Raw genomic sequence first — 13,557 nt, 5'->3', positions numbered from 1 at the left:
GAAGTGCCCTCCCTTCCATGTCAACACAGAGCTCCAGAGAGTGTTTCAGTGGTGGCCCTGTGTCTGTTTGCTGGGGGTTCTCACCCGGCGTCCACCGTGTGCCAGAAATCCAGATGACTAAGTGACAATCTGTGTCACTCCATCTGCATATATTATTTTCCCGACTGATAGCTGGGAGGTACTTGGATATTATGGAATATAATGTATTTTTCAGATCCTGCTCTTTAATTAATGGGGATGAGACTGAAACTCATGAAGTGCAACATGATGAGTAAGCGAGTAAAGAAATGTCAATCTTTTTGTGTGTGAGTTTGGTATTCGGGAAAGCAAGGGAGAAAGAGCCCTAGGTAGTCCCCTGTACAGTGCAGGTAGGTGCTCAGTGAATTTCCTGAGAGGCTGCAGTGCTTGTGCACCTTTGCTTGGCCYCTCGTCATCCCGTTGCCCTGGGCACATGTCTCACCCCTGCGGCGCAGCCGTGGCGGGAGATGGACATGCCGTCCCTAGATCCTGGGATCAGACTGCCTCCATCATCTCCATTTGTTACCTGGGCCAGAAATCCCCATCTTCAATGCAGGAGGCGGTCTATCTTTGCCCCTGTGAATGTGCCTGTCAACATTTTGGAGTGAATATACAGTTCTTTCAATTTGCAGAAATCTTTGATGTGTTACAAATCACTGGTTTAATGGGAATCCATTAGGGACATCACCAAGTAAAAAAACTGGTATTGCAGCTCTTGTGATATTAAAAGTTAAAATGTTCTCCTTAGCAAAATGATAGAGCAGTTGTTAAAGCAACAAGGCCTTGACCTCTCCTTCCTAATCCCATGTACTGTACCTACTGTGGGAATGATGTTCACTCAGAAAGTGTATTTTGGCTAGCAAAAATCCTACAAGCCTTATTATTATTTATGTCTGTTTTTCTCCAGAGTTCTTTTTGGTCAGGATTGTAATTTATGTTATTTTTACTCCAGCTACGCAGGAGATTCTTTGACGGATTACAATCTCAACAAACTCTAACTCAAAAAGAAGAATGACAGCTAAAAGACCTAAACCAGACTTTTCACCATCCTGGAAAGAAACTGGATCTCAATATTTAGAGTTTTTTTAATACTCTACCTCCCTCTGCTGTTATCACTGAGAAGTTCTTCAACAATGGGAAATCATGTACTTGCAGCTTCAATTTCCATGCTCTCTCTTCTGGCAATAATGGGAGACACGGACAGTAAAACAGAAAGTGCCTTCATGATCGACTCAGACCCCAGTCGCTGTATGAGGCATCACTATGTCGACTCTATCAGCCACYCGCTGTACAAGTGTAGCTCAAAGGTAAGGACTCCTCTCATCCCCTGTAAGGAGGATGCTACCATCAGCAGAGTTTGGAAAAAAAAAGCCACGTTGTTTAATCATCTCTACATAAATTCCTTGCTGCCAAAATACAAATGTATAGATATGTAGACATCTGGATGCACGGGTCAGAAATGTAGGGAGAGAAAAAGTCTCATGAATCTTTTCACCTTTTCAAAAGGAGAAACAAGCTCAGTGATGTAAAACTAACATGCAATAAACCATAAGATTAAAAGGAGCAAGTYTGAGTCTCGGCTGCTCTGCACCAAGGAGATGGGCTGGTTTGGATGTTTAGATCATCCCAGTCAGCCCACTCCTTCAAATGAGTCTTTAATCTGGAGYGCAAAAATTTAAAGCTTTTCATTGGATATGTACTGAGGTAAAGAATCAAGCTGTAAAACAATAATGAAAATATGAGAAACATTGCTAATTTTTTTCCAGTTTAGTATCAAGGTCTTTGTTTTCATGCAGAATGTCATTTAGGATGTTTACTTTAGGGCTTAGAAGCAGAAGGAAATACAAAAATGCCTTTCACTTGAGATTTCAAGCTTGAAAAATTTTGTGTCAAAAAGGTTTAGTAGCCTGGATATGTAGCGTACAGTCATTGATTTCATTGTGTGGAGAAAAAGAATGCAGACAAACAATGGGGAAAATGTCTGCTGGTCCCTTTTTTTCTTGTCCTAATTTGTTCTGACTGAGTTAACCCGGAGAGTATTCAAAAGTATAGTCTCTGCTTTAACCATCCTTCTGTCTCTTGGAAAGTGAATTGCCTTATTCACACAGTTCCCTAGATTAACAAAAGAGAACACCAGTAAATGCTAACGCTTCTTCCAGCTTTGCATTATGTACGAGAGCTACAGGCCATGGGTGTGTGATGGAGTTTAGGGCAGGAAGGCTGACTGCAGTGTTGCCCAGTAGCCAAAACCAGCAGCAGTTAGTCAGGGAGCATTTTAGAGGAGAGGGTGCCTGTGCAGTTAAAGCAGATACAACGATGGCAGCAAAGACCCCTCTTTCTCTGCCCGAATGCCTTTGTGGGCAGAGTGAATTCTTTGCTTCATGTGATCAGCACAGGGATGAGGTACTACGACTGGCAGTAGYAGCACATAAAATTTAAAATAAAGCACAGAGAGAAGCATCAGCAGAAAACAATAGCCCCTCAGTGCTCTGGGCTCCCTTGTGCTGCCAGGATGGCTGCTGGGGAACGGTTCCTGCAGTGATTGTGCATGATGAACACAAGGAAAAGCTAGACTCTGGTCTCCCGTACACCAGTTTCACACCAGTACTGCCTGCCTGGCTTTGCATAATCACTCCGAGTTCACAAAGGTGTGAGGTTGGAGGTTTTTGCCCTACTGCTTCTGAATTCAAACAATAAAAGCACACATAACCTGCAATTCAGGAGAGACCTTGTTCTCACTTTTGGCCTAAATTAGACCTTTTTGCCATCTGGGAAACATCCAGCATTAAAATACATAACTGCAGAGATGCATCTGTTTTTGTGCAATATTGATTTTATTGCAGGTGACCCCACTGCTAGGCATTAGTGAAAACTGTGGTCGTGGGGGTGGTTTTCCCATATTTGCAGGCAGGTGGTAGCAGGCCTCTCCTCCCAGTGCTGTTAAGATCACCTATTACAATGGAAACATTATTGCTATCATGATGGTTTGGTTGAGGAGGGTGGTGCTGCATTCAGTTGGCCTTTGGTCTCAGCTCCCTGCCCTGCGGAAGGGCAGGAGGAGCTGTGGTACATTGTGTACACGAGGATGGTAGGTGGTCCAGTTTGGGCCCTGCAGGGCCTTCAGTCTCTAGCTTTGGGTAGGTCCCCCCTCTGCCCTCAACATGCAGAACAGCAAATGAGTAGCAAATGGCAATTTTACTAGGGCTGTGAGAAATGCAAAGTCTGACAGCCTCAGACAAAAGCCGTTCAACACAACTGATCCCAGCCCAGCCCCTAAGGCAATTCAAGTCTGGGAGCACGGAGGTGCTCTCGGGCTTGGGGCCAAAGAGCTCCTGGGTCCAGGCCTCTTCTCTCCTGCATGCCATCACCCATCCACCTGCAAGGAAGGAAGAATGGAAATCCACCAACAGCTTAATTTCTTAGCATCCCTAATAATGGAGAAAAGCAGTCAGGCCTTTAGGAGTGGAACTGATGGAAATTAATACAAGGAAGGTTTTCTAATGAAAAACAGATTCTTTCAAAACAGAGTTCTGAGAAAATGAAACTGTTGACATGGAAATTTATAACTTTAACTGCAAAAATGTCTATGACATTTTTAAAATCAAGCATTTAATGAAAATCATGTTCGAAAAAATTATCATATCTTTTGGCTTCCCAAATTCCACAACAGCTTCAAAAACAGTTTTTTAAATAATACTGTAAATTGAATGGACTTTCTCGTGATGAAAATGAAAACAGTTTCTGTACAATGTGGAATAGTTTTGACATTTCCTAGAAAACTTCTCTCTGTTTGTTAAACCAAGCTCTTTTTTAAGATCTCAGGGATCTGAAACATTCTGCTGGATGTGTGACTTCTGTTCTGGATTTAGTATATAAACACAGAGATTTGCTATTAGACTTGCTAATGAAAATTAGCCACAGTGTCTGTTCCAGTATACACTATGATAAAATATAAAAGACCAGTATTAGACTTGCTACTGAAAATTAGCCACAGTGTCTGTTCCTAAATATACTGTGATAAAACATAAACAAATCAAAAAAGGGAAGGTTCTGTTGGATTAGCTATGGGAACTGTGGTACCTCTTGTTTCCACTGAGTTTCCATTATGGAGCTTGGACTGATAATTTATATCAGGCAGAGGCTTTGCCCTTTTTTGGTATGATGCATTTGTTCTACAAAGCCATCCTTTTTCACTCTGTATATTTTCCCTTTTAGTGCAGCATAGAATTACAGAAATTAAAAGTGGCTTCAGAAATTGCAAGCCATATTATATTTGCCATCCATCTCAGTTAAAAAAGGATTATGTCCACCGTACTTCTCTGTGGAGGCTGCCAACTGTACCCACATGGGAACTAGGTTTGTTACATTCGGAAACATCCACCAAATATAATTTAATCATTCAAATCCTTCTTGCTTGTGACCTCAAGCAGATGTTGAAAACAGGTTTCCAAATATGAAAAGCCTTTGGAAATGTATTCCACTATAGTAACAGAATGTATAAAAGAGACACCAAGGAGGGAAGAAAGAAGAAAATTTGTTACAGAAAAAGTGTTCTCTGTTGACTTAAAGGAAGTATTTGTGTCAGCTCATAAGGTATTGACTTCCCTGACCACTGCTGGACCCTGCCTGACCTCTGTCACTAAAGCCTGCTGGTCTTCGATGTGCTGGATCGCCTTGCCTCTGCAGTCAGAGCCTCCTGAATTACGATATTGGTTGTCACAAGTATTTCCTCCAGATATGCCAGAAGAACGCTACAATTGACAGCCTAGAAATAAAGAATCCAGGCCAGAGAGAGACATACTATATGAAGAAAGATTTAGTGAATGTTTTGAAGATACTAGTAGAGGCCAGGGCTATCTCATGAGATTTTCTGTAATTCCTGCTTGCAGTCAGGCCATGAATACTCTGTGGAAGTCTGTTYTCATGTATTTCAGTACATCTGCTTTCAGGCCCCTGCCAGTTGCTGATGAGTGCAAGAAAGAGGACTACAATAATAATAACAAACCAGTTCACAGCTTCTAAATTTCTGGAATATGGCTTGAGTGATTAGAGTCAAATGTTGTCTAAGTCTCACCTGTTATAAGAAATGCTCTCTTTCCTGGCCATTCAGATACCTATGAGACTGCTGTCTTCAAGTAAGAACACATATTTTCTTATCTGGTCAAACACCACTGCACTGGGGAGCAAGAATTCCCCACTGTTCCAACACTGCATTGTACTGTACTTCCGGGAATAGGATCACAAGGTGACATGCACAGGCTTATATGTGTGGGGGAGGAGGGGAGCTACAAGGCATAGATATCAGGTTATAAAATACCCACACATTTTTACTATATATACACTTACTGTATTACTGTGCTATGCCATCATATCATTACTAATTATTTAGGCGATAATCTCTATTCTGCTATAGTATACGATGCAATAAACAGCTGGTGCGATTGATTAAATGGCAAAGCAAAGCTTTGAAAGTACATGCTATTTCCAGCTCATTTGCACACCTGCCAAAATCTGCTGGTGGTGTTCTGGATTTATGAGGAGGAGGTTAAGCTAYGCTGAGGACTTCAGGTTAGTACAGAAGTTTAGAAAGCCATCCAAATAAGAAGTCTGAATATTTTAATCCTGCAAGATTGACTTGATACCCGTGGTGCAATGCCACTTGTAAAAATTTACACTCTAATCTAAAAATAGGGCATAAAACTCTGTGTAATTTTACATGAGATTAATACTAACTGTCCTCTTACAAAAAAAATAAGTAGCCAGCACAATTTGAGATAATTTGAGTCCTCAAAGAATGAAACTCATTTTTAAAGACAAGGCTTACTAGGCAATTATAAACTCAGTTGTGTATTGAAAAAATATTGACTGTTTTGCAGAAGAAAGCTTGCTGTTAGTAAGAAGTCTATTGCTACGCATAAATACAAGAACATTAGATAATTTTGCCTTCTAATTACACTGTTGCAACTCTTCAGCAGCCCTCAATCCTCTTCCTTGTTTTCTGGGGGGGAGTGGGGCTGGGGGTGTTTTTGACAGTACCTGCAGACACAGGAGCAGATGTGTGACATCAAAGGGTCTTAGGATAAGAGTACTAGAAGTGACTAATTGTTCCAGCTCCAGAAGCATTAACCATTACATGTCACCTTCATCACACAGCAAAATATGATGTCACATTGGGCTGAAATCACAGAATCATAGAAATATTGGTTGGAAGGGACTTCTGGAGGTCATCTGAACTCCCCAAATGGCAACTTGTGGTTGTTGCCCTTGTCTGCCACTGCTGAGCCAAGTTTGGCTCCACTGCCTTTGTGACTCCCCTTTGAGCCATTGCAAGCTGCTATTCGATTGCTCCTCAGCCTTCTCTCCAGCCAAAGAGTTGGGAATAGTCTTTGAAAAAGAGTATAGCAGTTTGGTGAACACATCGAAGCTGGGGGTCTAATGAAAGCTGTCAAGATGCTGTGAATGGAACTAACTATTTTAAATGTCCTAACATCCCATYTTTCACTTTCCATACACACAGAATTAGATACTGATGTAACTCTTCACCAACTGCGTGTCTACCACTGTGAGAAAAGAGTTTTGTTTATCCAGGGGATGCAAGTGGCTCTTTTTCTGTTAGTAGCTGGGTGTTAGTAACTGAAATAATTGCCCCTTTCAGTGTTCTTGTACATACTAAACATGCTGGTATAAAGTAKCTTGACATAGCTGATGCTTGAAAAGCTGGGATGTGGCTGAACTATACACCAAAATTCCCTTCTCACCACATTACTACTAACAGCTGAAGTAAATTGGCTTATGAATAGGCAGCATCACAGGAAGGGGACAATAAATTTATGCTATGAGTCATGAAGGATGCCAAATTTACTGGGGAGCCACAGGAAGCCATCTCTTAAACTGAGGAAGAAGATAGTACCAAACYCTGATGATTAACTCATGAAGACATCTTCCTTGTGCTCTACGTTAACTGGAAGTGTATTTGCTAATATTCTAATACAATTCCAAGCAATCCATTTAGCATGCATGACTTGCATGAGTCATTTTTAAGCACTGTACAAAGTACTGTTCTTTATGGGCAATCAGTACCTTTCCCAAGGACATAGGCAATGCTGTTATTTTCCACTTGATACCAAGAATATCCTCTCTCTCTGTCTCTCTCATCTCTTCATGATTCTGCCTAAAGAAGAGTGCTTCTGAAAATTAAACATTTGGTATACCTACCTGCAAGACTTGGTGATTTTCAGCCAGTTAAGCATGTGTAGTGAAAGAATCTCAGAAGCGTTTAATGCTGTAAAATATTTGCCATCATATTTGTAGTTGACCATGAGATGTGTGTGCAAGACAGTTAACATGTAATTTTACTCTTTGTTTACAGGATCAGAGTTACCACATTTTTACTCTCTGCTTTCTCACTTCTGTGATATTTTTACCTTGTTTGGATGATACAATAAGTTGCTTTTAGAATTTGTGTTGGTTAAGCAAAATTGGCTGATCTGAACTTAAACAATATTTCATTCCCCATGAAGGTGTATAACACTTTATTTAAGCCTGCTAAACACTCATCTCTAGAAGGTCTTAAGAGGTGTTTCTAACCACATGGTCTGACGAGTTTCCTTTCCATGTTTTCTATAGAGCTAAGGAAACTCTAGCCATCTCCACTGCCCAACATGAGATTGTTGGGAAGGGAAGCAAATTATACCCCATGGGAGTTCCTTAGTTCCTCCTGTTGTGTAAGTTATTTTACTCTGGTCACAGCTCGTTGGGTGAACTCAGGAGGAGAAGAATGATGCAGCCTGTACTATCTTTGTAAAATCTCTCTGGTGAACTTTCATATTTGGCAAGTTCTTACTRATTTACATTTTCACTGCTTTATACTATGCATGGCACATTTTATACAAGTGTAATTATATATAATTACAAATAAGTATTCAAGGTGATATTTAAAAAAGAAGGAGCTAGAAACTTACTTCCTTAGAAGCAATAATCTGAGCATTTTCTTTGTATTTCTACTTTATATGTTCACATATCTAAGCATTTGAGGGATTCACTGGCCCCAAGGACCAGTTCAGCTGGTCACTACTATATAAACTCAAAACATTGGATAATATCCAACAGAAGTATCAGTCTGGCTGATGATTTAAGGGCTTGACTGCCACGTATCTGGGGTCAGCAAGTCACAGTTGCAGTCACTGTGTCTGGAAAACAGGGCTGCAATTGCTTTGAGCCTCAAGGTCAGCTTTCAGAAAATCAGGCCCCATACTCCTTATCAATAAAGATGTCTACAACTCCAGGAGGAGCCTCCCCATTGCCTCCTGCCAGTCCGCACTGCCTCTGAGCTCCCTAGACCTGTGTCTGAGGCCAGCCTACCATGCAGGGCTGGGTACTGACACCGTGGTGGGGAGATGCCATAAGTGAAGTAAGATCAGCCGCGCTGAAAGGAGGCACACATCTGCAGTTAGCTGCATGCTCATAGCCAGGRTGGCGTGTTTCCTAATCTGTCTCTGTTCATTCGTAGATGGTGTTGCTGGCTCGCTGTGAAGGACGCTGCAGCCAGACATCGCGCTCGGAGCCAATGGTTTCTTTCAGCACGGTCCTGAAACAGCCTTTCCGTTCCACCTGCCACTGCTGCCGACCTCAGACCTCCAAGCTGAAAGCAATGCGGTTGCGTTGCTCAGGTGGAATGAGGCTCACTGCTACTTACCGCTACATCCTCTCTTGCCACTGTGAAGAGTGCAACTCCTAGGGATGCACCTGCCACAACAGTGGAGGGACAGGGATGTTGCTTTCAGAGAAGGCTCCCAAGAAGTACCCTAGGTGAGGGCAACGATCCCAGTGTACGATAACAGTAAGGGCAGGACTAATCAAGCTGGATTGCATTTAAGTGCTGGAGCATAAAATATCCTGGGGCTCTGGATGGTGCCAGTACCRAAGTGCTGTCTGTGACAAAAGCAAAAGCAGGAGGACTTGTTTTTAAGAAATCTTTCTTTTTTCTGAAAGGATATTTTTGTGAGTTTCTTTTTTTTTCAGGCTCAGCTCTGACTACAGAGAGGTGGTTTTACTTTAAGGCCAAGGCCAGCAAGGAAAAAGAGAGGAAGATCAGCTGGATGACAGCACTGCACTCTGGAAGTTGGCATTTGGACAGAGGATGGACACTGGTTCCCACATATGACCTCTTAACCTATCAATTTATTCTAAGTTTCTTAGTTATATTGGCCTTCAAAATGAACTGTGTTGTCAGTAAGGGTTATCTGTTACTGATCTATCAGCCAAGTGCTGGATAACTTTAATGGTGGTTTAGAAGAAATTACAAATAAATCATTGAAAGTGAACTGCATATGTAATGTACACTGGGATAACCCTACCCTAGCCAGCTGAAATGCTTATTTGCAGTGGACGACATCACAGTCCATTGGCTGAGTGACTTGAAAAGTGAAAGGTCACAGGACTCATTATTCCTCTCTAAAAGCCTGGAAATGTGACACACTACATCTGYCACAAAAGCCATTATTTAGGCACTAGAAACTAATCAAAGATTAAAATGACATATACTAAATGGAGTCTTTTCTTAACTTGGGTAGACCTATTGATGTACAGAACCAGAAACACCAAAATAATAATCAAACCTAGAACTTATTTTCATCTATAGCTCTCAGCCTGTTAAGTGAGTATCATTTTTGCCTTTTAAAGATAGGGAATCTGAGACACTGGGAAATCAGCGGACATGCCTACTCTCCCATAGGAAGTTTAAGGCAGGGTTTCAATCACAGTATTATCTGCTGGACCGCAAAGGCCGTGTTTGGATTAACCTAATGATTTGCTGCTACCTGGGGTCCCAGTCCACTCATCATACAGCCTGGGATTGCCATAACTCTTGTCTGGGCCATATGCCTGGGTTCCTTTTGTGTGAACACAAGGGTGTAGGACGTTGTGGCAGGGTTAGTGTGTGCCCAGACATTACCTTGGTAGGAAGCTGGCCCAGAGCCAGGCTGTCAGAAAGGAATGAGGCAGCGCTTCTGGGCCCTGCAGGATGGGGCAGCCAGCACTTCTCTGTGAGAAGCAAGGCAGACCATGAGCTGCTTTCCCCTATAGGACCATTACAGAAAGAAATACTCTGATGAGCTGAATGAATTAAAGTGATTGATAGTTGTGAAAGGATTTTAAAATAACAAAGGATCTGAAGATGTGGAATGCTATTTGTGTAGAAACTCTGGCCCTCCTCCTAGACATGATGTTTTAGAACAGCCTTTTATGACCAGAAGGAAACAACACAACATACTACAGTTCTTGTCTCCTTACATGGCAGTGTATTCAGTCAGTTTGCAATAGGTCATTCACATAAATGTGGACAAGCCATTCTTTGTAGAGAAGTCATGCAGATGTTGGGAGCATCTTTGCTGGGTAGGAATTCGTATTCAGCACAGTTTCTAATCCTCAGTGACAACAGCACGTGTAATCCCACAGTTATTCTGTAGGATGGGCTGGAGTAGCTCCACAGCAGAGCACTGTTGGAGGGGGGCTGGTGAGGACTAGAAGTCCCATCCAAGCCCAGCGGTTGGTCCATTTGTTCTGTGCCATCCAGCCTGTCTGCAGCAACTGCCATATATAGCAGCTTGGTGTCTCACATGGACATCGCAGGGATTCCCCTGTGCGTGCACAAGGAGTCCCCAAGGTCTTCCAGGGAGGACTGCAGCCCGGTGGTTTACACAGGAGTTATTGTGGCTAGTCAGGCCAAGCCAAATTCCTTTGCCACTGCTTCCTCATGAAGAATATGGGAGCTGAAGACAGTTGAATGATGTACACAGCTGGCCTTGTGAGTTGAATCCTGGAGCAGGATGGCATTCAGAGAAGGAAAGCTAAAGGGGTCAAATACACACACAGACACTGGTTAGAAGTAGATTTGTAATACATGGGATGGACTGTCTTTGCCTTTTGGAGAATGACTTACAAAGATGGCCAGTTTTCAAGAAGAACACAGAGCTGCGGACAAACAGAAAAGGGTGAATCAAATTGTTAGAAGCTGAGGAAGCTAAGATTAAAATGTCAAAACCATGACTGAAGAGCCCCAGTGAGCTCATTAGACATCACTCATTGTTTCATCACTGTCAGTCATTCTTTTCATATCTGATGAATGGTTTGAACATCAAAGGGCGAGAGATGGGAGTGTGAGCTGGGCATTATCCCCAGACTACTTAATATGAAAGATCATATGTGTRTCCCTTTTCTGTTATCCTTCAACCTTCAGCATCTAAAAATCCCATTATCGCCCAAAGCACCACCTCCTACTTTTAATTATATATAGAAAATTCTGGTCATTATCTGAACCATCAACAATACCTTTGATAACCAAATAACTATACCTCAAATATGCATGACCTCTAAGCTTTGGTATAGAGACTACTGCACACAAGCTATGCTATGCAGTTATCTAAGGAACTGGGAATGTTTTAAGGGTAGCTGCTATATTCAGTGTCACTCCCCCCATGCCATGCTGTCGCAGGGCCTGTGGGGCCAGCTCCCTAGCTGGCGCAAGCTGCCAGGCTCCAGAGGCAGCCGCAGAGCCGTGACACAAGGCTTGCCTGATGATATGCCCCTTGGCACTCTTGCTAGGCAGTAAGCGGCTGTCGGCTGGCCAAGAACAGGCTGATGAGCATTGTCCATGAGAGTGCTCCGGTGCAGCTCTTCTCTCTTTTTGGTGAGAAGAGATGAGGAACTTGAAGAGAAACTTTCAGGCCTGAGCCAATTTAGAAAAAAAGAAAATATCTATAGTGAGGGAAGAACTTGGCTGGCATTTATTTCCACATCCTTTTGCTATTACAGTGCAAGAGCTGTAATTGCTAAAATGGGTCTCACAGAAGATATCTGTGTTTTAACAAAAGCTTTTTTTTTTCTCTCACACCCCACATTCCTTCCACTTTTGCTTGATTCCTCTAATGAAATCATCACCTTGTGATCTCAAAGTCTGTTGCCAGGCATAAATGTTGAGGCGAATTCAACATTATCTAACATAACTGTTGAGTCAAATAAATACGCAGAAGGAATACAATAGAAATTAAGAGTGACATAGCAAAACATACTTGTAAATAGCTAAGACTGGACATTAAACAATGAATTACATTTTTGAATTCTCCTCAGTTTTTGTTTTGGCTTTGTCAGGCAATCTGCATATTAACATCTAAAAAAAAGGAGGAGCTGTTCTCCAAATCAAAATGTCCAGATGTTCTTAAATCCATACTTTGATACTTACATATCAATATTTTAGGCAACTAAGTGCTGCATGAAGCACACAGTGTTACTTATGTGTTAAAATTCAGGAGACATACTGAAGCAAAAGAAAATGAGGCTTTGGATAAAGACTGCAGGTTTGGGCTCATGGTGAGAAAGAATCTGAATGGCATGTGGAAATAAAAAGGCTGCCTGACACCACTTTGGGTACTTAATCTCTGTTTTTCAAGTCTGACTACTCTGTAAGTGCTTCTTAAATTGAGTTGCTTCTGAACAACCTGGAGGGAGAAGGCTAGTCGTCCAGATAATGTTGTGGGGCTTTTTCTTTGCTAAAGCAGCCTCTCCCCGAGATCTCAATGGGACATCTTTCTTCTTTTTTTTCCCACTGTGACTCATCCTTCAGCCCCCTTCTTCACCCACAGAAAGACTGGCTCAGCTGTGACTGTTCTCTAGTTTGCTCAAGGCAAGATGTGATAGAGACTTCTGACTCTCACCATCCCACTGTCCTCGTTTCTCTTGATTATGTTCCCGAGACCAACCTGGCTTACTTTTGAAAGCTCCCCATCCCAGCAGTGGTGTTCTTGTTACATTGCAGCTAGACTGATGGAGACCTTAAATAGATGGAGACCTTGAATGGATGGAGACCAGACAGAAACATCAGAGCTCTGCTGATATCCTTTGTTTGTAAGGAAACCCTTATAATGAAGCATTTGGTGTCTATTGGAAATAACTTGTCATGTGCATCGCTAGTCTGCAAACTATGTTAGTAAGCAGGTTAATGCACTGAAAAGGGTCTTTTGGGGCTCTAAGTTATGAAGAAGGTGCTTTACATATATCAAGGTACAAAAGATCAGAGTTCAAGGATCTCACAAACCAGAATAATATCTATGAAAAGACAAAGATCATCTATGATTTGTCTGAGTCAGAATTAATCCTTCCTTTAGGTGCTTATCAAACCCAAGTGGCAACAGTACATACCATGAAAACAAAAAATTAAAACCAGTTAATCGTATTCCCAAGTAATCTCTATATATTTTCATAAGTAATCTATATCTGTTTTTTTTTTTTTTTTGGAAGAATTAAAGTGCTAATCTTTAGAGCTGTTTTCATTCAGATGCACAATTGCTATTCCAAGCTCTACACGGATCTCAAGACTTCATAATCTTCCATTTGTGCAAGGCTTTCCAGAAGGTGCTCCATTTCCAGATATAAAAACTAGCTGAGGTTAGCACTGATGTTGGATAGGGTAGACAATCACTGTATAAAACACAGGATTTATCCAGGGAGCAGCAATAAGTGGTGTGACGGGGTTCCTCTCCCCCA

At 41.9% G+C, this 13,557-nt stretch overlaps 1 protein-coding gene across 1 annotated transcript; it reads left to right on the top strand.

Annotated features, from left to right (window-relative positions):
• The first annotated feature begins 1,112 nt into the window (after positions 1-1,112).
• On the top strand, positions 1,113-8,755 carry NDP (NDP, norrin cystine knot growth factor). Its single transcript, XM_026065776.1, has 2 exons — positions 1,113-1,325; positions 8,528-8,755. The coding sequence occupies exons 1-2, from the start codon at positions 1,152-1,154 to the stop codon at positions 8,753-8,755; spliced, it is 402 nt and encodes a 133-aa protein (XP_025921561.1). The 5' UTR covers positions 1,113-1,151.
• Positions 8,756-13,557: the final 4,802 nt, after the last annotated feature.

Source organism: Apteryx rowi, unplaced genomic scaffold, assembly GCF_003343035.1.
Source record: "Apteryx rowi isolate R43461 unplaced genomic scaffold, aptRow1 scaffold_1028, whole genome shotgun sequence".
Taxonomy (NCBI): Eukaryota; Metazoa; Chordata; class Aves; order Apterygiformes; family Apterygidae; genus Apteryx; species Apteryx rowi.
The sequence above is the reverse complement of the archived record's forward strand: the minus strand, read 5'-3'. Positions and strand labels throughout refer to the sequence as shown.